The sequence below is a fragment of the Loxodonta africana genome, chromosome 27, assembly GCF_030014295.1.
Source record: "Loxodonta africana isolate mLoxAfr1 chromosome 27, mLoxAfr1.hap2, whole genome shotgun sequence".
In the NCBI taxonomy this organism is placed as follows: Eukaryota; Metazoa; Chordata; class Mammalia; order Proboscidea; family Elephantidae; genus Loxodonta; species Loxodonta africana.
The window spans coordinates 34763521-34789481 of NC_087368.1; the positions used below are offsets into that span (position 1 = coordinate 34763521).

At 42.0% G+C, this 25961-nt stretch overlaps 1 protein-coding gene across 1 annotated transcript in view; it reads left to right on the plus strand.

Annotated features, from left to right (window-relative positions):
- ARPP21 (cAMP regulated phosphoprotein 21) overlaps positions 1-22214 on the plus strand; it is a 125370-nt gene extending 103156 nt beyond the window's left edge. The window contains exons 18-19 of the mRNA XM_064277452.1: positions 20460-20608; positions 21957-22214. Coding sequence (XP_064133522.1) covers positions 20460-20608; positions 21957-22214 — 407 coding nt within the window. The remainder of the gene's footprint in view (positions 1-20459; positions 20609-21956) is intronic.
- Positions 22215-25961: the final 3747 nt, after the last annotated feature.

Consider the following 25961-nt stretch of genomic DNA (forward strand, 5'->3'; position numbering starts at 1 on the left):
TGTAGCTTTGTGTTCTCTGGCCGCGTCACGAAGCCACGGTGTCAATTAAGCGGATGCTCCTGTCAGGAGGCCCTGACGACTCCATTTTAATCAAACGCTTCTGTAAAGGGCCGTCTGTGTCCGGCTTTTGCTGTAGCACAATCATGTGGATGGCAAGGTACGAAAGCCTAACTGCTCAGCTGAGCGTTCTTGGGGAACATAGCTGAGGCAAGATGGGGAGCACTCTAAAAAGTGAGCCTAGCAATTTAATAACAGATTTAAAAAAGATTTCCCCATATGACAAGCAATTAAAAAAACATGGCTGAAAATATTACTAAATGAGAACCTTTTAAATGATACGATTTACACTTTGGGATGTCCTTATCAGGAAAACTTCCCTTATAAAGTCAGTTCACAAAGACCTCTCAAAGTACCACCATACTTCTGCTGGTAGACTCTCGGACCATTGATGCCTACACTTGTCTAAGTGACATTAGATTGCTCGTTACAGACACAGACCTATTCCTGTGGATACTTCAAGCCCTCGCTCCCTCTCTCCCACCGCTTTTTATTATGAAGGTTCTTGCTGGAGGCATGGATTGAGACGGGGACTCAACTTGAATTGTGTTATGCTTGAATAATAAAGAATGAGAAGTGCTTATTACTCCTGCTAGATCCAAAACCAAAAACCAAACCCATTGCCGTCGAGTAGATTCCAACTCACAGCAACCCTATAGGACAGAATAGAACTGCCCCAGAGCATTTCCAAGTATCAGCCGGTGGATTCAAACTGCCGACCTTTTGGTTAACAGCCAAACACTTAACCACTGCACCACCAAGGCCCAGGGTTCTGAATTTTGGGTTTCTGGGGTTCCTGAAACCAGGAAGATTTTATGCAAACTATTTTGCATTTGTGCCTGTGTACAATTGACTAGGAAAAGAGATCAAGGCTTTCATCAGATCTTCAAGGTGATCCACACACCCCCATTATCCTAAGTGACAGTTCCCTTGTTCAGTAAACTTCCGCAGTAGGGTCTGTTCTTTTATTGCCTTGGTCTCCCCGTTTCAAAGATTAAGGAGGAAGTTAGAGTAGCAATTCCCAAACCATGGACTCAGGGCTTCCGGGAGTTACTGCTGTTAAAGCCGTAAATCTATCAATTTTAAAAAGATTAATACACCAGATTAGATCACCATCGGCCTTTCCCCCAAAATTCTGAAGATACAGTCTGAGTGGGTGGCTGTTAGTGGAGATTATATGAGCAGCATGCCTGTGCTCATGACTCAGTCACTCATTTTTTAGCTCTGCTTTGAACCAAACTAAGTACCAAACTGTCTTAAAAAGTTCTAAGTCATGCATTGTGTAACTTATATGGATCATTGACTAAGGACAGAAAGAGGAAAAAAAAAAAAAACCGTTGCAACGCAATTTATGAGGAACATAAAAAAAGAGTAACATTTCTCTAAGTTCATATCAACCAACCGAAAAAAAAACAAAACAAGCCAGTTGCCACCAAGTCAGTTCCGACTCATGGCGACCCCATGAGTGCAGAGTAGAACTGTGTTCCGCAGGACCTTCAATAGTTATGACCTTTTAGAAGTAGATCTCGAGGCTTTTCCTTTGAGGTGCCTCTAGGTGGATTCAACCCATCAACCTTTCGGTGAGTAGCTTTACCATCTGCACCACTCAGAGATTACCCACATCAAGAAAATCTCCACTATATTCCTAAAAAGGGTATGTGGCTTATATGTATATATATGTGTGCATATGCGTGCAAGCATACATGTAAATGATGTGTAAAGGCATGCCTCTGTATGTATTAAATACATGTGTATATATGTGTATGTATGCACACACATATATAGTAACCATACATTTTATCATCTGAATAGATACACATTGGGGAGTGAAAAGGAGAGCTGATAATAATAACCAGAGCAACAGGTGTAAACTGGGATTTTGGTAACCTTATCCTCCCGAATAGCCCTGGTGGAGCAATAGTTAAGCACTCTGCTGCAAACCAAAAGGTCGAAATTTGGAACCCACCAGCTGCTCTGTGGAAGAAAAGACCTGGGGATCTGCTCCCCTAAAGAATACAGCCTAGGAAGCCCTGTGGGGCAGTACTCTGTCCTATAGGGTCGCTGTGAATCGGAACCATCTGGATAACACCAAACAAGTCCATTCCAACTCATAGTGACCCAATGGACAATAGAACAAAACAGTGCCCAGTCGTCCACCATCCTCACAATCATTGCTATGCGTGAGCCCATTGTTGCAACCACTGTGTCAGTCCATTCCCTTGAGGGTCTTCCTCTCTTTTGCTGACCCTCTACTTTACCAAGTATGATGTCCTTCTCCAGAGACTGGTCCCCCCTAATAACATGCCCAAAGTATGTGAGTTGAAGTCTCCTGATCTTCACTTGCAAGGAGCATTCTGACTGTGCTTCCTCCAAGACAGATTTAGATTTGCTCTAATTCAGAGGCATCAATTCTTCAGTGTTCCTTACTCATTGTCCAGCTTTCACAGACATATGAGGTGACTGAAGATACCATGGCTTGGGTCAGGTGCACTTTAGTCCTCAAGGTGACATCTTTGCTTTTTAACACTTTCAAGAGATCTTTCGCAGCAGATTTGCCCAATGTAACATATAACCCCCAAATTTGCCTCTAATATTTAAGAAAAAATAAACAATGTTAGAAGTGAGGGAGGTAGGTTGTAATATTCGTTATATGCTGTTTTGTACAGTGGATATTAAATAAAAGCTAGTGGTTTAAAAATAAACAGTCAAATAAATAGATAAATTGCACAGTTTCAAAGGGGAGAATAGCGACATTTCTATCCCATTTGGCTTTTTGCTGGGAAGGAATAAAGGCTATCTACAATCTGCAGTGTGTTTTTCTGCGAGTAAATGCAGTGGGCAGCCTGAATTCTTTTGTCTTGTCCCATCAGTTAGAAACAACACATGAAATCATCAAAACCTGCCTGGTGACTTGTTTGATACATGAAGTGTGACATTTCCCAAGTTAAAAAAGCATTTTTTGTCTATATTGGTGCTTTAATGAGTCTTTCACTTAAACGCTTATTTTATTACTCTGTTGGTCCCCTAGCTCAACATTTCGAAGGACATTTGCTCACAAATCATGATTTTTTTACTTACATAATTAAATTGAAAATAAATTGAACTCTAGTGTCACTTGTTTAAATGGGAAAGCTCAAAATTGGTCAGTATATATTATGAATATTACTAAATATTGCATTTGACATAATGCTATAATATAATCGATAATATATTAATTTAAAATATTGCAGTTTTTTAATCACTTGCCTAATCATCTACATCAAAAGAAAATACAGAACAGTTAGAAATATTCAAAAAGTAGGAGATTTTTGTCATGCTGCGAGGGATTCAGGTCTCCTGGGTGTTGGGAAGCTTTGTAATAGTATAGCAAGGTGGGAGATGCGCCCTGGTGTGAGCAGCGGGCAACAGGAAGCAGAGGAGGGGGCCCAGGTGGGGCTTTATACCTTGTCTTTGATGCGGTGACCTGGGGCTCCATTTAATAAATGACTACAAAGAGATTGAAAGGTATCTCCTGGAACCCAGAGTGCACTCAGCACCCTGTTGCTCTGAGACAGCTTCAGATGAAGGGAGCGCTACCTTCCCTCAGGACTCTGAACGGAAAAATGAAAGAAGCTTACAGGGAGGTGCGGGCATAGCTTTGATTAGGAGACCAGAGACAGAGGGGAAGTGGATTTGTGTCTCGCAGTGGAGCAAGGGGAGGCCTTGAATTTCACTGAGTCTTTGGTGTATCTGAGGAGACCCTCGAACTATAGACTAGAGCAGCCTGGGTGTCCTGAAGTTACAACGCACAAAGCAGTGTTCCACCAGTGCTTTGAGTCTGGGCCGGTGCCCTTCCAGACGATCTCTGCCTGGGCTCCTGTCTGCTCCTTGGTTACCATCAGTCTGCCTTCTCTGCTCCATGCCATGCTGGGTGTTTGCCTACCTTCACATTCATAGCTGCTGCCTCGGCTGCCTTTTGCTACTGGAGACTCAAATTTCAATATAACCCAAGGCCAGAAAAAGCACGTTTGTTGCCTGATCCGTGCATGCTTCCGTGTGGTCTGTCTGCACTTAATGACTGTGCCTTGGCTCACAAAGAAATATAGGGTCCTGAAGCCTGGATATTGTCAGCTAGAAGGATCACTGCCGGGACATTTTTGGTTGTGAGGCAGAGTCCCTTCTGATACTATCAATACCCAGTTTGTTCTTCATTTAAGGTACAATTCTAGGGGGAGTGAAAATATTCCCATTTATTTAGTACCATTTGGTGGGAACCCATAGGAGCAGTAGGGGTACAGTGGTAGAATTCTTACCTTCCATGCAGAAGATTCGAGTCTGATTCCTGGCCAGTGCACTACATGTGCACCCACTATGTGTCTTGTCAGTGGAAGCCTGAGTGTTACGGTGATGCTGAACAGGTTTCATCTGAGCTTCCAGACTAAGACAGATTAGGAAGAAAGCCTGGTGATCTACTGCTGAAAATCAGCCAATGAAAACACTATGAGTCACAGTGGTTCAATCTGCAACCAGTCACGGCGATGGCATAAGACTGGGCAGTGTTTCATGTTATTTTGCCTGGGGTCTCCATGAGCTGGGAACAACTTGATGGCAGCTTCCAAAAATCAGCCAGTGGAAACTGTGTGGATCACAGCAATCTGCAACCAGTCATGGGGATGGCGCAGCACTGGGCCACATTTCCTTCTGTTGTACATGGGGTTGCCATGGGTCAGGGGCCAATTCAGTGGCAGCTAGCAGCAGCAACGATAACGCCAACTACCATGTAGTACATGCCATCTGCTGAGCAACATGTTAGTCACCTTACCTGATATCTACCTGACCTTCACAAAAGCCCTGGAAAGTTGGGAATTCTTTTTCCCTGGTTAATAGGTAAACAAAATGAAGCTCAAAGATATGAGGGAACTTCCCCAGAGTCACACAACCAGTGGGTAAGGAGCTGATGTTTAGCCCATGTCTGTCTGATCCTGGCACTTATGATTTTCCCATTGTGAAGCAGAAACTTCTCAGATGTGATAGAAGAACGCTTCTTTAAAGCCTCATTGAAGTGTTCTTTCAAGTCTCATTGAAGCGTTCTTTCATACTATTTCACCTTGCTGGTCTTTGCTTTGAGTATTCAAACAAATTATGGCTAAATGAACTAAACGTGACACTAAATTACAATATAGTGTTTTCTAAACCGAATGTCTGTGCCGAATGCAATGATATTTATGGTCTATTGTAGAAATAGGAGCTCTGGTGGTGCAATGGGTAAAGTGATCGACTGCTAACCAGAAGGTTGGAGGTTCGAAACCACCAGCAGCTCTGCAGGAGAAAGACGTGGCAATCTGCTTCCGTAAAGATTTACAAACTTGGAAACCCTATGGGGTTGCTATGAATCAGAATCGACTTGATGGCAGTGTTTTTTTGGTATTGTAGAAATAAGCTAGATGCTCTTTTTTTTTCTTTTTTCTTTTCCCCTGAAACATCATTTGCCCATTTTTATCCATTTGATCTCAGCCATCTGGTTCTGCAGCCAGTGAAGCAAAATGTCAAATTCAACAAAATGAGTAGTACGGCTTCGGTTGAATCATAATTTAACTTTTTTTTTTTTTTGATCTTACAGGATATTTAAACACTAATGGTATTTCCTACATTATTATCAATTCCCTACAAAGGCTGCCATTTTCTCAAAATGGAAACACAGGCACTAGGGCAAAGAGTCAACTATTCCACCCTAATAGCTAATGACATATAAATTTGAGAGTTAACATTTACTTAATTGCCGAAGCGGTCATGCTAAGTGCGTAGTCTGACATATTATCAGGTGTTAAAAAGGATAATTTCTGAAGGAAAAAAAAGATCTATAAAACCAGGAGGTAGTAATCTACTAAAGTCATTATCCAGCAGTCTTTAAAATCTTCATTTGGGCATGTTGGCTCGGTAGGTTGAGAAAGTCTCCCTGACCTAGCAATGCACCCCTTATTCTCTGTAAAGAAAGGGGAGGCCCGTTTTTCCCTATTTGTCTGTCCTCCCCTCACTTAGCCAGCCGTTCTCGTCCTTCTGTTCTTGCCCCACAGACTCATCTCTCAGGTTCCTTGCCCTGTGGCTTCCAGATGAGCTTTGCGAATGGTGTGTACAAGCAGAATACCAAAGAGCCAGGAGAGAAAGATTACAGTGTGTCTTTGGCTCTTACTTCCTGCCTTGGGAAACAATTGCCCTGACAGGTGGCCCCTCCTCTCAGCTCTTACTGGCTTCTGGAACCACTGTCCTTTCCCCTAAAACCTTCAGATGCTCTCACTGCTTGACTATTACAGGTGATCAATACATGGATTATTTTGCATGTCCTCATGAATTACTGAAGTCCTGGTGGTATAGTGGTTAAGAACCCGGCTGCTAACCAAAAGGTTGGCAGTTGGAATCCACCAGCCACTCTTTGGAAACTCTATGGGGCAGTTCTACTCTGTCCTATAGGGTCACTATGAGTTGGAATTGACTCAACGGCAATTTTTTTTTTTTTCTTTTTAACCTCAGCATGACTTCATATTAACCTAACTGATAACATTTTCAAAGATCCTATTTCCAAACACAGTCACATTCGCAGGCACAGGGATTAGGACGTATCTTTTTTTTTTTTTTGAAGGGGATGGTGGTGGGGAGCCCAAACCAAAAAAACCAAACCACTGCTGTCAAGTCTGTGTCAACTCATCACGACCTTATGGGGCTTCCAAGGCCGTAAATCTTTACGGAAGCAGAGTGCTGCATCTTTCCCTCGCAGAGCCACTGGTGATCTCCAACTACTGGCCTTTCGGTTTGCAGTCAAACCCTTTAACCACTGTGCCAAAGGGGCTTATTTTATTTTATTTTTTGGAGTTGTGGGTACAAGTCAGTACATAGCAATCACCAAATGCTAACAGGCAGGTTTGAGAAGGGCAAATTCAGCTTCAGAATGCGTTTTTTCCTTCCATCTTTACTGTCTTCCTCAGCTTCCCATATTTCCTCTTCCTTTTCTGTTTTGGACCTATCTCTGCCCCATCCCAACAACAAGCTGTGGAGTTAGAAAACCCTGCCTTGCCCTTTTGATATTCTGTCAGAAGGATCTTCTTTTGCCAGAGGCAAAGGGGATAAGAGAAAGCAGTTGTTGGGCCAGATTTTCTTTTATTCTGCTGTGATGATGATAAATGGCTTCCTTTCTGCCACCCATCAGGCATTCGCAAGGCTCTGGGCTCTCTCTGCTCTCGGTACATTACTCTCCATTCTTGTCCTTCAGGTTTGTGTTTGCTTGTTCATTTCCTCTTACGTGCCATTGAAGGATGCGTGTGGGGCAAGTAGCACAGGGTGGTGTCTTTATCATCATCATCAGTGAATGTTCTGAGGAGCTGAAAGTAGAATAAAGGGCTATTAGAGCACAGAGATGTAGAAGATAAGATTACTTTTCTAGAGGGTTGTAATCTAGCTGGGAAAAAAAAAAGCAGGACGTAAATAAGTAATAAAATGATTCAAGGCCATACAAGGTGGAGAACATAGAGAGCTAAGGGAGGGGAAGCTGCATACATTCATTCATCACCGCGATACACGGGAGGGACCTTGGCCATTCTAACAGCAACCCCGTGAGAAAAGTATTGCCAGTCGTCTTATAGATAAGGAGAAAGAAGTCAGAGACAACAGACGGCCTTCCACATTCTGTGATTGGCTGCATCCCATCACCTGCTCTGTGAGGGGAACAATACCCAGTGGGCCAAACCATAGAAATTCAAGGCAAAAGTGTTTATTGAGAGCCCAGGCCTCACAGCGATTTTCATATGGTCCCTGGACCAGCAGCATCAGCATTATCTGGGAGCTTGTCAGAAACACAAGTTCTCAGGCCTCAGCCCAGAGCTACTGGATCAGAAATTCTGGGGCTGAGGTCCAGCAATCAGTGTTTTAACAGAGCCTCTGGGCTATTTTGAGCCCTGGTGGTGCAGCAGTTAAGAATTTGGCTGCTAACTAAAAGGTTGGCAGTGCGAACCTACCAGCTACTCCTCAGAAACCCTATGGGGCATTTCTACTCTGTCCTGTAGGGTCAGTATGAGTTGGAATCAACTCGACAGCAACGAGTTTGGTTATTTTTTCTGGGCTTTTCAGAGGCAGGCTAAGATTGAGAGCCATTGACCTAGGGGAAAGTGTTCCAGCTGGGTGGGAGAGCAGGCAACCGGATGCAAGATGGTGAGACCGTATTTGGGTGGCAAACTGGGAATCCATGGCTCAGAGAAGTCAGCATGCAAACCTTGTTGGATGTGGACGGGCCTGCTTTTCAGTGGCTTAGCACAGAATTCAGTAAAGAGCGTGAGGCCTTTCCTGGGCTCACCTAGACCCGGAGTGTTTGCGTCATCTCATCACACTGGAGTGGTGCCACCGGCTCAGAGGGCTCTTACGGCTAGAGGTTCAGAGAGCTGGCTGTGCCAAGCTTGGGAGCTCCTCTGGGCCTTAAATGGAGCTTCAGGGTCATCGTCTTAAAATGCTCAGGCTCGGTTAGGTGTTTACAGAACGCTTTTAACCATGAGGGAAGGTGGAGTATTACCCTTGAATGCCTTGACTTGAAGGGAAAAGTTAGCAAGTGAATGGCTGAATCATTTCTCCTTTTATCCAGGGGCAGGCCGTTTACAAAAATGAAGCTCCTCGTCATGGTGGAGACAGCAGCCCTAGAGGGATGGTTAAACAAGCTTCAGGACAGACCCTTTGCCCTCCAGTTTCATTTTCGCTTTGTGGTACTTAGGATGCAATCTGATTTAAGTTGACCATAGCCTCAGACTCCAGGCAGCTGAACAGATAAGCACATTTTTGTGTGGCTGACCCCACAGACTAGTGATTGTTATCTCAATCCAGATACAAATAATGCTTTTAAATAACAGTCCCTCACGCAGTGAGACTGAAGACATTTCTTATAGCCGTTCCCAAGGATAATTATGAGTTGATCATATAGATGAACAGAAAGTATCTTCTTCCTGTTGCTTGGGGCTGTGGCATCATATGGTACCCAGAGTTTTTACATTAGGGTCATCTGTTTGAATATTGATGAATCGACAATAGCAGGGAATCCGAAGTCATGCTCCCCAAACTAACTACAATGAGAACTTTAAAAATGCCTAACCCCAAATTCTCCTTAGAAAACATTGGTTATAGGTCTAATGCATAAATGTGTACCCAGTTTAGTTGTTTGTTTTTTTTTTATTTGAGAATCTGTACATTAGATAATCCAGAACTAAGTCTGAAAGTTTGTGGCTTTGATTACTTTTGGGGGTGTAATGGCATGTAAACAAGTTTGCTTTTTAATTTTTGGGGGACCCCAAAATTCAAAACTGAATGCATATCTACCTGAACCATAAGGAAAAATCAGAAGAATCTAGATCTTGAACACTTTAGTGCTTGGCATCGTGCGTATATATATGTTCAAAGAATATGTGTCCATGATGTAATGGAAGCCGTCTTACTAATTTTTGCTTGGCCCTCTTCATGGGGATTTTGTTTGGTTGTCCACTCTGGTAAATAATATGGAGTGTGTCATATGAATGGAAACCCTGGTGGTACAGTGGTTAAGAGCTACGGCTGCTAACCAAAAGGTCGGCAGTTTGAATCCACTAGCCGCTCCTTGGAAACCCCGTGGGGCAGTTCTGCTCTGTCCTTTAGGGCCCCTATGAGTCAGAATCGACTTGATGGCAGTAGGTTTTTTTTGGGGGGGGTTTTTTTTGGTATTGTATCAATAAAAAAAAAATTTTTTTTTTTTTTTTTATTGATGAATTCTGTTAATTTTGAATGGAGAGTTTCTGGGGCCACACAGTTCTGTATGGATCAAGGAACACTGATGCTTATAAACAAATGAGAACCTCTTTTCTTCAGATCCTTGTTGGAAGTTGTCTTGGGTAGCTTCTGTTGCCTGGCCAAAGTTACATTATAGCATTTGGGTGTGCCTCATAACGATCTATTGAACTGTCTTGTGTCTTCAACCAAGTTGGCAGGAGAAGATCCAGGGCACTTTACTGCTGAATTAAGTGAGGTATGTAATTAACAGTGAGGATAGCGCAGGACCAGGCAGTATTTCATTCTGCTGTACGTAGGGTTGCTGTGAGTCTGAACCAACTGGACAGCACCACATGACAGTAGTGAGGAGGTGATACTGAAAGCCTGTCTGATGGCCTAGAAGACAGAAAACACACACTCTCTGTTACTCAGGCCCCCCAGTCTTCTTGGATGGATACGTTCTTTGATGCTTCGTGCCCTGTGAATCATGACAGGATCATAGATACTCTTATTCTTTCCCAGATTTTTGAATCCTCTCTTTAGTTCCTTTCCCAAAGTATAAAAACCCTTTCCTTTATCCCATAATAAAACAACAAAAATAAAGCCCCCAAATCCCATCAACTCTCTGGCCCTCTCTAGCTCTCTGCCGATTTTCCTTCACAGTCAAGCTTCTCAAAGGTATACCTTTCCTTCCTTTTCCTTTCTGTCTGGCTGTTTCCCCATCACTGGTGATGCTTTTGTCAAGGTCACCAGTAATTTTTTTTTTTTAGCATAGGATCTACTTTGATCTCCTTCTTAGAAATTCCACAGCTCTGTTCACTGTCATGTTTCTCTTTCTTAAAACACTCCCCTCCTTTTCCTTTCTTCACATCAGTGTCTCCTGGTTCTTCTCCTAATTTTCCTACTACTTTTCGTTTTCCTTCCTACGTATCATTTTCTCAGGCCAGTGTTTAAATATTATTGTGGCTCAGAGCTCCATCTTGATCCTCTTCTCAACTTCTGCCCACTCCTAAACATGTGGTCCCCAAGGGCAACGATGTCCTCCTGACTCCAAGTCTGTACCTCTAAGACAGACTCTTTGCTTGAACTCCAGATCGTTTTGCTCATCTTTGTACCAACCATCTCCATTCACTTGTTCCGCCTGTATTTATGCAGCCCTGGCGGCACAGTGGTTAAGAGCTTGGCTGCTAACCAAAAAGTTGGCATTTCGAATCTACCAGCGGCTCCTTAGGAACCCTATGGGGCCGTTCTACTCTGTCCTATGAGGTCACTATGAGTCTAAGGCACTACAGTCTACCCCCTTATCCAACTCAGACCTGGGATTCATTCTAGGGTTTTGCCTTTCTGTCACCCTTTTCCTGCAGCCCATAGATCCATTTTCTGACAGTTCACTTCCTAGTAGCTCTCAGATGCATCCCTGCTCTCTATCCCTGCCACCCTGCCCCAGTTCACATCTTCATCGTCTCTGCCCTGGGCTGTTACTGTTGCCTCTCTGTAGGCTCCCAACCTCCAGCCATGCAACCCCATGAGAAATGATCCTGAAGAACCTTTATGGAATGACTACCCCATTATTTCATTTCTCTCCTTATAAACCTTGCACGGTACCCTAAGTCTTTCAGAATTAAGTTCAAATTTGATAGCATGGTTTTCAAAGCCCTAGAGCTTGACCCCTGCTCCTTCTGTAGCCTCGTTTACTACCTCTGTCCATATCTAATCTGCTTTTGTATCTAACTACTTACATCCCTGAATATTTTTTGACATCCGTGGGTTTTTGCATTGGCTGGTTTAAAGCCATTGCTGTCCAGCCAATTCTGACTCATAGCAACCCAGTAGGTCAGAGTAGACCTGCTCCATAGGGTATCCAAGGAGTAGTTGGTAGATTCAAACTGCTGACCTTTTGGTTAGCAGCTGAGCTCTTAACCACTGTGCCACCAGGGCTCCATTCCTTATGCTTAAACCTCCTTAATACAAATTCTTCCCATTTAACCCCACCCCATTGGCTCACTGCTCATCTTCCAATACTGGTTTCATTCAAAAGGACCTCCTAGAAATCCTCTGTTATGTGCTTCCCGTTTTCCCTACACACACCAGTAGTACATATTCCCTTCTCGGTGATCATGGAGCCTGGAACCTGCTTCTGTCCTGGTGCAGTCTCAACCCACTACAAGTTTCGGGTTTTGTCCTGTTTCCACCACTGGGGTAAGCTCTATGAAGGTCCCTTGTATTTACTCGTACCTAGATAGCAAAGAACAAATATTCCATAAAGTTCATGGGAGGAAAACACATGTGAACTAACAATGTGCTTGCCTGGCATTGATAGTCAGTGGTGTACTGGGAGTCGGAATCGACTCAACAGCAGTGGGTTTGGTTTTTTTGGTTGGTGTACTAGGGTCATCTAAATGTTACTCACAAAAGCCAACTGTTAAAAGACCAAAAACTCTGCTGGCCCGGTGTTACCCTCTTTGTAGTCTAAAGTCAACCATGGTAAGAGTACGTACATCACAGAAATCAGCAAGCACTACAAATTAGGGGTTTTGTTTTTCAGAGAGCTGGTTTTCCAGGATACCACTGATACTCGTGATTCTGGTACCACCAGTTAATCCCTTCTCCCGGCCACCAAGCATGTGGTATTTAAATCTTCAGTAGAATGATGTTTGGGCGAGAACCGTGTCAGCCTGGAGTTAAAGATAGAAGATAGCTATTTTGACTACTTGGGAATAATAATATATACTGCTTTCTTATACTAAGAGGATGCTCTTGACTTACTGTCGATGAGACTTGCCTGTGGAATAGTGTTCCCAGTTGTGGTGATAGGTGTATTTCTGTAGATCACTTATTTCATGGTAGTTGGCCAGGGCTAGGCTACACCTGGTAGCCATGAGACAATGAAAGTAATTTAATCACAGTGTTAGTGACCTCATGCTTTTTTGTTGTTGTCGTTCTATCGTGGTACATAAATATGTAACAAAACATTTGACCCCATGACGTTTGACCTCCTGGTTATCCTGTTGTACCCTGCTGATCAATAGCAGTTGACCAATGGCAGTGTCCACCAGGGGGAGTGTTTTTGTGGAGACACTAATGTTGTTGTTGTTGTCAGGTGACCTGGAGTTGTTTCCAACTCATAGCGAACCCGTGTACAACAGAAAGAAACACCGCCTGATCCTGCACCATCCTCACAATCATTGTTATGCTTGAGCCCATTGTTGCAGCCACTGTATTAATCCATCTCATTGAGGGTCTTCCTCTTTTTTTTGATAACCCTCTACTTTACCAAGCACGATGCTTCTCCAGGGACTGATCCCTCCTGATAACATGTCTAAAGGCATCAATTCTTCAGTCTTCTTTATTCATTGTCCAGCTTTCACATGCATATGAGGTGATTGAAAACACCATGGCCTGCACCTTCGTCCTTAAAGTGACATCTTTGCTTTTGAATACTTTAAAGAGGTCTTTTGCAACAGATTTGCCCAATACAGTGCATCATTTGATTTCTTGACTGCTACTTCTATCGGCGTTGACTGTGGATCCAAGTAAAATGAAGCTCTTGACAACTTCAATATTATCTCCGTTTATCATGATGTTGCTTGTTGGTCCAGTTGTGAGGATTTTTGTTTTCTTTATGTTGAGGTATAACCCAGACCGAAGGCTAGGAGACACTAGTAACCATCTCCATCACCGAGTTTGCCCCAAGTTTAATCTGGGGAAAGAGATCCTTATGTTGCCCCAGCAGTGGTTTGGTGTCACCCAGCCTGGTTTTAAATACGTCCACAATTAATACTTCCAGTAGAGGTGCAAGAATGCTACATTTTCTTCTAAGCCTCGTAGCCTCGTTAAGAAAGTGAAACGTTTGTGAGTCTTGCATGCGGCTTTTCTCTCTCTGGGTTGTTGGAGCTCTCTGGCTGCCAGCACAGCAGTATGGGCCAGTAAAGTTCAGGGAATTACCTCAGTAATGTGACAGTCTCTTCCATTTAAAGTGGAATTCAGTGCCGGGTTCCCTCTGAGACATTCATTGAAATTCTGTGCATGGTCCATTCCTCTAGTCATTTAGCAATGCCTCTCATGTTTGCCCTGATTTAGAAAAAAAAGAAAGAGAGAAAGAAAACCAGCTTTGTAGTTGTGATAACATGGATCAGGATAGTCTAATTGCAGTGAAGAGGCCCCCGAGCTTGCAGTAATAGGATGGTTCATCTGATGTGTACTGCCATTAGAAAATGACCCATGCGTGGATGTCCTCAGGGGACGTTAAAGAGGCTTTTAAGAATTACACTCTGTGCAGTATGAAAGCTAATGAGCAAAAGAGCAAGTACGAAGAAAAACTACTGCCTCAGAAAGCAATAGGTCCACTCAGGACCTGTCACAGCCTCCCTCAAATTCATTAGGGCGGAATGGGCTACATGGCTACGTGGACTGCTTTGCATCCAGTCCCACACAGGCCCCCACAGGTCACTGTGCCCCACATTCCTGAGGAATTAAAACCCCTGCATGATAAATGATGAGGGAAGGAGAGAGGGTGGATGCAGAGACTGCCAGTAAACAGGGTAAAGCCAGACATTAACATCAAACAATGGAAGAAGTCATCACAGGCTTCAACAGGAAAGGAGAAGAAAAAAAAAAAAAAAAAAAGGCAATTTCTTGCTTTTCCTTTGTTGAATTTTCAGAACTATTTTACTTCAAGAATAAAAACAGGAGCTATTTTATTTCATGTATAAGACAGAATGGGAATCTGATTATGATTCTTAGGCTAGGTTTTTATATCCTTTATTTTTTTTTTCTGGGTTTTTATCTTATATTTTTAACATGCTTAAAAAAAAAGTATATATATGTAAACAAAAAAAACCTGTTTCTGTCAAGTCGATTCTGACTCATAGCAACCCTATAGGACAGAGTACAACTCCCCCATAGGGTTTCCAAGGAGAGACTGGTGGATTCGAACTGCCGTCCTCTTGGTTAGCAGCCAAGCTCTTAACCATTGCGTCAGCAGGACTATACACACACACACATACACACACACACACACTCACACACTCACACACACACACACATTCACCCCCTCACACCCTCCCATAGGGTCTGTACGGCTTTCTTGTTTTACAGGCCCTAGTTATGGCTTTAGGTAGCATAAATTGGTAGACTGGCATAAAGGCAAAATTCATGAAGAGATTCACACCTTGCTTTTCAAAGTTGACTTCTCTGGGCCTACCTTGCCACACCTGGAAGTTATAACCTGGGAATTGAGACTGAGTAGGGCAGTGTCTGTAAAAATCCAGTGTAATCACGTCTTTGTTCCTTGGTGTCCAAGGACCCTTGGTCCTGGGAGGTCTGAATGAAAGTGGAACTACTGAGGCCATCTTCTACTTTCTGTGAGGATCAGGTAGCAGGCAAGAGGCATCCAGTACCCCAAAGCTTCCTCTCTGAGTTATGAAGAGAGTGGCTCTTCCAGGAAACCGTAGAGATATCATGATATATTGCTTACCTTTTCTCCCCACCCATGGCTACCTTCAGCACCATGTACTGTAGGTACATGAAGGAAGAAGGGACCTGTCTTAGTCATCTAGTGCTGCTGTAACAGAAATACCACAAGTGGATGGCTTTAACAAAAAAAAAATTATTCTCTCACAGTTTAGGAGGCTAGAAGACTGAATTCAGGGCACCAGCTCCAGAGGGTGACACAGACGGTTAAACACTTGACTACTAACCAGAAGGTTGGTGATTTGAACCCACCCAGAGATACCTCAGGAGAAAGGCCTATCTGTCTACTTCTGAAAAATCACAGCCATTGAAAACCCTATGGAGTGCAGTTCTGCTCTGCACACATGGGGTCACCATGAGTAGGAATCGTCTTCATGGCGACTAACAACAACGGTTCTTTACTAGCTATGGTCAAAAATTTACTAAGCTACTGTCATTCCATCCTAAAACCTTGTACCAAGAGTAGAGTTTGAATCCAGAATCAAGCAGCCTAGGAACTTTGAGAAGTATTTGTGTCTTGGCCCATCCAAGATATGTGAGTTTTATATTAAGCAGATTGTTAACTCTAACCACTTGAAAAGGCATTCCACCATATTACAACTATCCCATTTAATGGACGCAACGTGTGACTTAAGCAGCTTGAGTGGGTTGGCAGAAGCAGTGGGAACTGGCCTGTTTCTTGGAAAATTTCCTCCCTAGAAATTTGCTCCCTTGGGGCTTTCCTTCCTCATCTTTGATCTCATTCCTTACCACTGCCTCAGTGACAACAAAAACATGAAAATAACAGTCTACTACTTTGTCTTTTCATTTATTTCCAAAATGATGTATCTGTAACTCACATAGTAGTTAAAATAATGCCAGTCATAATCGTACCAATGGATTCTGATTTTTCCTAATTGCCATGCGTTAAGAGAAATGTTGTTTTGCCTGAATATTAACAAATTACCCTTAAACCACAAGTACTGTTCAGTAACTGTTGTATTTTAGCGGAAATCCTATTAAATTTTCAGATTTATAAGATTCCAACATTGTAAATCTTATAATGTCTCAATCTTAGCAGACTGCATTTTTTTATTTGCTTGGAGGCATTTGTCCATTCCTAACCTTTTTACCTTCAGAAAGCAAATGACACAAGTGATTTTGAAATCGAATCAATCTTGACTGAAAAAGAAATAACAAAAATAGCTAATGTCTTTATCATCTCCATAGCAAGCCTACAGGGCAGATCCCGTTGCTGTTTGTGTTAGGTAAGATGCATTATATCTTGCTAATCCTCAATAAATATGAAAAAGTGACCATTTTGCAGCTAAGAATTGACGGAGCGGAACACATTTCTCATTTGAATAGACGAGATAAGCAAGTTCCCACCAGTGCAGCTGTAGCTGCCTTGGGTGTGTTGTGTCCCAGGCAGACACTGTTGGTTCATTCTTAGGTCACTGCTATCTCATTTCTATGTGTCTGTTTTTGGAACAGGAGCCCTGGTGGTGAATGGGAGAAAGATGTGGCAGCTTGCTTCTGTAAAGATTACAGCCTTAGAGACCCTATGGGGCAGTTCTACTCTGTCCTATAGGGTCACTGTGAGTCAGAATTGACTCGGAGGCAATGGGTTTTGGTTTATTCCTGGACCGGTCCTCAGATTCACCTTCCAGACAGTCTCCTGTCTTAAGAACCATTCTGCCACCTCCCATGACATCATTATTTAAAGAAATGGGTTGGTCTCCAATTATACCATTCCAGATATAAATGTCTTGCCTGGAGAGAGAGTTGAGAAATGAATGGGATTTGTGAATATAAATTAGGCTTCCTTCCACTTCAGTTTTCATTTCGAAATTATAGAGTGTTTGCTCCTTACATAAATCCTTTTGGCCCTAAGTGTGTTTACAGTGGGAACCCCAGCACAGAGCAGATAGCCCATTGCCATGCGTAACTGAATATTAAAGTTCACAAATCATCAGGCAGAGGAGGCCGGGAAGGCAGTGCTGTGGCACACTGCATCTGTTCTTGCAGCGAAGATGAATCACACACTTATGGCGCCCAGCCTTTATTAGGATGAAGCCACTGACCCCCTCACTCTTGGTTTTCCTTCCTCTCCCTTCCAAGGCCATCTGTTCTCTGTGTCTTCACAGCTCTAGTATCATAAGACTTATTTTCCCTTCTCCCCATTTTTGGTTTAGAGGCTAGTGGCAATGGATGAATCTCTCCTAGGCCACCTCAATTTATTTTTGAACAAGATGATACTGCGAAAGGATGGAAGGATTAAATAAGCAAATATGTAAATAATCTTTGGACACAAGGCCACCCCACCTTGCTTTCTTTCTCCTCCCCTCCCCTTCCCTTTCCTCCTCTTTCCCCGCTTCGTCTGTTTTTGTTTATATTGTTGTAGCTGTGCATATTCTACAAAAGGTCCATTGACACCAACGGTCCTTTCACCAAATGATCAATTAGGGGCCAAAATTTTAAGACATTTCTTTCATTTTCAACATGTGCTTAGAGCCTTCATCCAGAAATAAGGCTCTATTATATTTGCAATTAGGTGGACTCAGAGTAAGTTCATATTACCTGCCCTTCGCTATAGAACTAAATGGTAAGGAAGACTTTTAGTCATAAGTTTTCTACTAAGTTATGTGCCAAGTATTTTCTCATGCAACCAAGAATTTGAATGGCTTGGAATAATGTTATAAGAAAACAGTAAAATAGCCATAGAATTTTTCCATGCTAATGGATATATGAATTAGAATAAAACAAGGAGGAACAATGGAAAACATTTGTTTTGTTTTGTTTTTTTTGTATTTAATATTAAAAGAGATTTCTCTCAAGTGCCTCTGTAGATGAGGCGTTCTGAAAGTTAGTGATGACAGTGACTTGGCCTCTCTGTAGCATTTCTTCTCCCCAAATCTGATGGTGTAAACACTTCATGGAGTGAAGATATCATGGAGCTGATGTTATTAGGGTCTTAAAATAGACCTGCTGAGCCTATTAAAGGAAGGCTTTGACTATGTACTGTGTGTCCATGAATGTAGCTGGAGGTGCGGTACGGTAGCTAGCTGGTAACCTTAATTGTATTCTTATTATATGGTGTCTTTTCAATACTTTAACTCAGCAAGCTAAAACCACTACGAAAAGGAATTAGGGTGAGCAATGTAAACGTAAAAAATCAGGACACATAAGGAAAGTCAAACCAAAACCAAACCAAACCAAACCCATTGCCGACTTGCTGCACCCCCCAGCTGTAGCCACAGGTCAGGCCTCCCAACTTGGCCTTTCTCAGCCTTGCATTCTCGGGTGTTCCAAACTGGCTGCACCCCACTTCAGTCTTCTCTGATGACTTGAGCTCATTTCCTAAGTCAGTAACTCTTTTTGCTTGCCAAAGCCGTTTCTCCACATTATTTTGGACATGAGTAAAACTATATTTTTTGTAGGTTTCCACACAAATGATAGCAAATTATTGTCTTCTGTAGGGATTATTTATAATTTAGCTCTTAAAACTCACATGCAAAATTATTCCTAAGGACAACAGACCACAAGAACCACAGCCTCCACCAGACTGAGTCCAGCACAACTAGATGGTGCCTAGCCACCACCACTGACTGCTCTGGCAGGGATCATAACAGAGGCTCCCGGACAGAGCTGGAGAAATGTAAACAAAATTCTAACTCACGAAAAAACACCGGACTTGTTGGTCTCACAGAGGTTGCAGAAACCCTGAGAGTATGGCACCCGGACACTCTTTTAACTCGGTACTGAAATCACTCCTAGGATTCACCTTTCAGCCAAAGATTAGACAGGTCCTTAAAACAAAACAAGACCAAATGGGCACACCAGGCCAGGGGCAAGAACGAGAAGGCATGGGGGGAGAGGAAAGTTGGTAAACGGGAACCCAAGGTCAAGAAGGGGAGAGTGTTAACAAATCGTGGGGTTGGCAACCAATGTCACAAAACAATATGTGTACTAATTGTTTAATGAGAAACTAGTTTTCTCTGTAAACCTTCGTCTAAAGTACAATTTAAATTTTTTTTTTTAAAAACTCTCACATGCATTCAAAATATGGGTTACTTTTTAACAAGATGTATTAGGTTTTTTTTTTTTTCCTTTGCTTAAATTTAAAAGATCTGGTTGAAAAAATTAGCTAGTGTTTGCATTAAGAAAATCTAGATTTTTAAGAGTTTTCTTCTCAGAGAGTTACGTTAAGGCCATTCTGCTTATTCTCAGGTACTCAGCATGGTTAATAATATGAGCTCTGGAAAGACCATATTTCACAGTGTTAAGTGACTCTGTGTCATTCCTCTACCACCATATTTTTACCTAAATCATAATTTTCTTCCCAGCAGCTGTAGGAATAGTTCATAGTCTTACTTTAAGAATGCATTTTGAATCACCTGTAGTGTGGATTGAAATAATTACAATAAATAAATTCTGGTCCACTTAAAAAAGAAATGAAAGCAGGCCACCCAATCAACCCACGCAGAATGCAAACAGATTTTTTTTTAAAAGGTTGTGTTCTGTAATAGCTATTAGATGTACATGGCCATTTATTGGAGTGTTTTACCGTAATGTTCTCTTGGGAGCTATTGGTGAAATAGAATAAAAGCACATTATACCTTTCCCTTGCTGTTGCCTTTAGTCTAAGGCAATAGACAGTGAATTACTCAGAGTAGTAGCTCATTTTGTTCATTAGAACATAAAAAAGATAGAAACCATCCATCGTCAATAGCCGTTTGGTGGTCTCTGTGTGGAATGAGGTAGTGCAGGAAGGTTGGAGAATAGGGGAACTAGTCAATTTAATTTGAAAAAAAAAAAAAAAAACTTGATAATCTCTGAACTCTCCAAATATCATCAAAACCAAAGAAAAAGCCAAATGTTAAAGGTTTAATGTATAAAAGGCAAAATGATGTCAATACAGCTTTCTGTCAGTGTGATCCGAGGAGTTTACTGTGTGTCAGAATGTGCTCACTGGACAATTCTGCATCGGAGTGGAAATGTCAATCAATATTTCGGAGCCACACTCTGAAAAGTAAAATACATTCTGAGGAAATAACCACTTCTGGGTAGCGTATTTCTGAGGTGGCGATGGAGATGTCTGAAGGTTGCCTTGGCCTTGGGAACCAGCGCCTTTACCCCGTGAAACATTGCTTACACTCTTCCTGGCTCAACCTGTTCAAAAGGGTCATTTTTCTTCCCAGGCTACCAGCCAGTCTTGTCTGGCCAACAGGGGTTCCAAGGCCTGATGGGAGTGCAGCAGGTACCTCAGAGTCAGAACTTGATGAGCAACCAACCAGGAACTCCGGTGCAAAGCGTGATGGTCTCCTACCCAACAATGTCTTCTTATCAGGTGCTGGGAAAATTGTGGGTTATAAAAGAGCACTTGCCAAAGTAGAGGTGTGGGTATATCCCTGGGTTGGGTGGTTGGCTGGATGGTGGGTGCTCTATACAGCCACTGTCGATGGTTGACTTTGAATCAAGATTATAATAGAAGAGCAGAAAATGGGAGAGGTAGGCTTCTGTAGCTACTATGACCTTTGAATGCCCTGTTTAGTTTGTCTCCATATAAACTTCCTATTTACAGAAGAAAATTCTTCAAAGTTTTACCCATGAAGACCTTTGGGCATGCTACTGATATTTTGCTTGTTGGTAGAAGCCTCTCATGAGAAACTCCCCTTCCAGGGTACATTTTTGTACACTCTCAAAGAAACTTTGTTTACCATAATTTTCAGTTATGAGATTTTTTTTTTTTTTAATGGCATCTCAGATTTATTTCAAGGCTCTTTAGGGAGGCTAACAATTGCGTTTTCCGTATTAAACTCAAGTTGAATATTTAGAAAGTGTTATGCACCTTTTTGTAATTTGTATCCAAGAACACTGTGGAGTGGAAGTGAAGGGTTAGTGAAATGCTTTTATCATTAAATTTAGTAGTACAGCTACTTCTGGCCCTAAGAAACCTGCCCTAGGCCCCCTTAAACTCTGGTCTATCCTTATTCACATTATATCAGTTTCTACCTTGAGGTCCAAATCAGAGGTTCTCTAAAGCTGAGATGAGAACAAATATTGGTGAATGCCTGGAACAGAAGACCCTCTTATTGTGGAAGGCTACAGGCCCCCTTGTTTGTGTAAAACCAGAATGGGAGCATGATTTTCTAAACAAAGAAACTCAGAGTGGGAGATCCAGACTGCAGACCCTGGAGGGCATCAAGAGAGAGGAGGGAAGGGAGCTAACACCTTCTGAGTAGCTACTGTATTTCAGGCACTGTACCAAAATCAAAAACCAAACCCATTGCCGTTGAGTCAATTCTGACTCATAGCAATCCAATAGGACAGAGTAGAACTGCCTCATAGAGTTTCCAAGGAGTGCCTGATGGATTCAAACTGCTGACCTTTTGGTTAGCCGCTATAGCTCTTAACCACTGTGCCACCAGGGCTCTAGCATTGTACTAGGCACTGTGAATTATCTCTGTGACACTTTCAATGGTACTTTCAAGTATGTGTGATTATCCAGAGTCTAGATGATCAGAGGGGTTAATCGACTTTCTCGGTGTGAAACAGCTGATACGTGGCATGGTTAGGATTGGTGGCCTGTTAGGTCCAACTCGATAGCTTGCAGAATATTCGTGACATCACTGTGGCTCATGGTGTACCCAGACATAGCGCCTTCATGCAGGGTTCTCTCTTGTGTTTTCCTACAGGTGCCAATGACCCAGGGTTCTCAAGGACTACCCCAGCAGTCATACCAACAGCCAATAATGCTACCTAACCAGGCAGGTCAAGGGTCACTCCCAGCCACTGGAATGCCTGTTTACTGTAACATCACACCACCGAGCCCTCAGAACAACCTGCGGTTGATCGGCCCACACTGCCCCTCCAGCACTGTCCCCGTGATGTCAGCTAGCTGCAGGACAAACTGTGCCAGTATGAGCAATGCCGGATGGCAGGTCAAATTCTGAGAGCTGTGGGTGTGGTCCATTTCTTCAGATGTTACTCATGGCCTTTAAGGGAAGAGGAGCAACGTAAAAAACTGGCTGAGGACTCAAGTATTCTCTCAATACTCAAAGGGTTGCTGCTGGTATTCTAAAAAAAAACAAGAACTAGTACACACGTTAGCTGGTTAATGGTGCATATTTCTATCATGTCTGCTAGGTATGCCTTGATAGCTTAGCTAGTGACATGAATTCATCAAGGTAAGATTTTTTCCTACCACTGAATACCACTGTGTAGACTATACTATCCCTAATTTGGATTAGTTTTGTACTTTGTGTTGAGTTTGTGATGCTAAGAAGTATTTAAAAATTATATACGGAAATCACATTCTACCAAAGCTGTAATGGGAAAAGAAGAATTGATGAATGGAAGGAATAATTTATATACACTATAGAGTTTTCTTTTTTAATGGATATATACTGTATTGTAGTGTTTAATCAAAATAAAACTATTTGACCTTATGGAGGAAGGTCATTTTTTTAGCACCAGTTTGGTTCACTCTCTCTTCCCGTATGTGTTTCATTATGTGCTGTTGTTATCCTCTCTGAGCACCGTTTCAGGAATACTGCATAGAAAAGGCCTTCCAGATATTTGCAAGTGGATCAGCATTACATTGGGGCATGTGGTAGCCACACTCTTAACCAATTGTGGTTTCTAGTCACAATACCACAAGGGTTCAAGAGATAACGATGACATCCAGCCATTCGTTCACTGAGCTCACATTTTTTAAATGTATACTTTGCTTTTCATTTTAGGACAATTGAATGCATGTAGCTATCACTCAAGGAGCCCTGGCGGAGCAAAGGTTAAGTGCTCGGCTGCTAAGTGAAAGGTTGGTGGTTCGAACCCACCCAGCAATCTACTTCTATAAAGATTACAGACTAGAAAACCCTATGCGGCAGTTCTACTCTGTCACACGGGGTTGCTGTGAGTCAAAATCGACTCAGTGGCACCCAACAACAAAACACCCATCCTCATCCTAAGGAATGTTACTTTCCACCACTTCTAGCATGTTTCGTTTCTGTTAGTTATTGTGTATGTGGTAGGCAGAATCAACCCTGTGGGATAGCTCTATTCTGTCACATGGGGTCGCTAGGAGTTGAAAATCGACTCCATGGCTCCGAACAACAACAGCTGTCATTCACCAGCTAGGAAAATCTGAGGGTCGTGGGTCACACCAGCCCTACCCCAAACCCTGTTCCAAATTCACTTAGGTTCTACCGTGTACCTGGAAAGCAAGATGCCTTTCTTTAGAGGGAATATAAAAGAGGAACAGTCTAATTTCGCCAGTTACCTTGGCCATACAATGTAAAGTGTCGTAGGGTTGGCGCAAATCTCAGAATAACTCAAAAGTGCTACTGTTTGCCCTAGTAACTTAAAACAAGGTAAAGTATGGCAATAATTAAGTCACAATTGGCAGAGACATCTAGAAGAAGCCCATGGCTATTTCCAAAATATTTTATCTTCTAGAGCTTCTACAGGAGAGATTGATTATGATAATCCCTGCAAAATAATAACGAAAGTCTGATTAGTGAGCTTTGGCCCTTCTGGAAGATATTTAATGGGCAAAATAACCCATACCTTTCACTTTATCACCACAGTACAGTGGCTAATAGTTTTGGATTTCATACTCTCTGCCTAAAATCATTGTCATTAATGAGAGCAATGTGGAACGCATGTCCAGATAATTCCCATTGTTTTTCATGTTATAACGTTCTCTATATTAGATTTTCCCTGTTAGTGGTGTTCAGTTGGGGTCAGATAAAAACATCCAGTTAAAAACTCTACCCAGCAGTTTAGCATTTCTTAGTTTTATACTGGTTTTCCTTTTTCTTTAAAGTGGAACTTTTACACATACTCTTATTACCTTGATTTCTTCTGAAATTGGCCCATTTCCCCACATCTCAGTCTACTAATTTATTCATTGTAAATAAACCCTCACCATGGGAAGAATTATAAAAAAAAGAATTTGCTTTTTTTGTTTTTCCTTATTAGGCATTAAACCAATAGACTGAGTAGCCATTAAACTAACAGCTGTTCTGAGAAGGAACAAGATGCTTCCTTCCCCAGTTAATACATTTCCGTAATGGAAGGAGAAACAAATATTGATTTGTTTGGGGAATATATTCTCCATTGGGCCTTCTGATCGCGGCAGTAATCAAAACTCAAGGGTCCAAATATGAGTCTAAACGTTTATCTGCTTTTCATAGATTTCTGGGAAATTTTGCCCCTTTCTTTAAAGATTCCTGTAATTACTGACCTTCCTTTCCCATGGACTTGAATTATACACAATGCTGGTAGTAAAGACAGGATTTTTTTTCTCTTGGACTACTTTTTTTCTACGTTTTTTTCTCTTGGCTTACTTTTCTACTGGTGTGTTGACTTCTTTCGTATTAAGATATTTGGCTTTTGTTGTATAAATCCACTTGGATGCTGTTTCAGGCTAAATCTTCATCCCTACTTTCATTAAACTTTTATATTGAGCATTATGATTCCCCAAATCTTACGTTATACTTACAATGTTTTGTTTTGTTTACATTAGAATAGTTTAGATGGCTCTGTAGAGAGACACATGGTTTCATTAGTGAAAATTTTCCAGATTTTAATTTATTGCTCGGAGGACATTTTTCATGATGATTAATAATTAGTTTTATCACAATCACATCTTGTAATTGCAGACTATTTAGCCTATAAGCATATATATTGTTATAGGGATACATAGACCTGTAAGTATATAAATATACATATAGAGTCACCCCTAATGATTTACTACACCTCTATGTCAGTGAAAAAGAGATCAAGAGTGATTTATGCACCCACTTACTCAGCAAATATTTACTGCGTGCATGATTATATCGTATGGCACCATTCAATATGAGAGGGCAAATAAATTTAAAGCACTTAGATTTATTCTAATAAATTGTATCACACATTTGATTACTCCTTGCTAGTTAAAATTAAATGTTCTAATGAGGATACCAATGGATTTAAGCCATAATTACTTTATTGTTTTAATACAGTTCCACAAGGAGCCTTGGTGGCGTACTGGTTGAGTGCTGGGCTGCTAACCAAAAGGTTGGTGGTTCAAACCCACCAGTCTCTCTGTGGAAGAAAGATGTGGCAGTCTGCTTCCATAAATATTTACAGCTTCGGAAATTTCATTGGACAGTTCTACTGTGTCCTATAGGGTCTCTATGAGTAGGAATCAAATCAACAGCAATGGGTTTTGAATATAGTTCCACGGGGGGGGGGCGGGGGGAGTGTGTTACACAACATTATGGTAATGATTATGTAATTCCAAGCATGGTTGGAGAATTTAGAATAGACTTCTAAATCATAGTCAGGAAAACAAGCCCAGTACACACGAGACAGAACAGCTTTCAACGAAGATTTGAAGGACAGAGCAAATGCAATCAGGGAAGAAAGAACGCCACAGCAGGAAATGGATTCTGAGAGTCATAAACGCATGTTAGAGTCTGCTTCCACTTGTCCAGCGGCTAGAATGTGACGACACTCCCCCATACTCCCAGCCCCCTGTCACCTGCATTCTGTTCCACTGCCACATAGGATCCTGGACAGATGGGCAGGTCTTTCCCTCCACTGTGCCCCAGCCCTTACATCACAGGCTATTGGATCATTTACAAACCACAAAGAAAGTGTTATAAATACCTCACTCTAAAGGTGGAGTCAAAACAGATCCTCTGGCTTTTGGA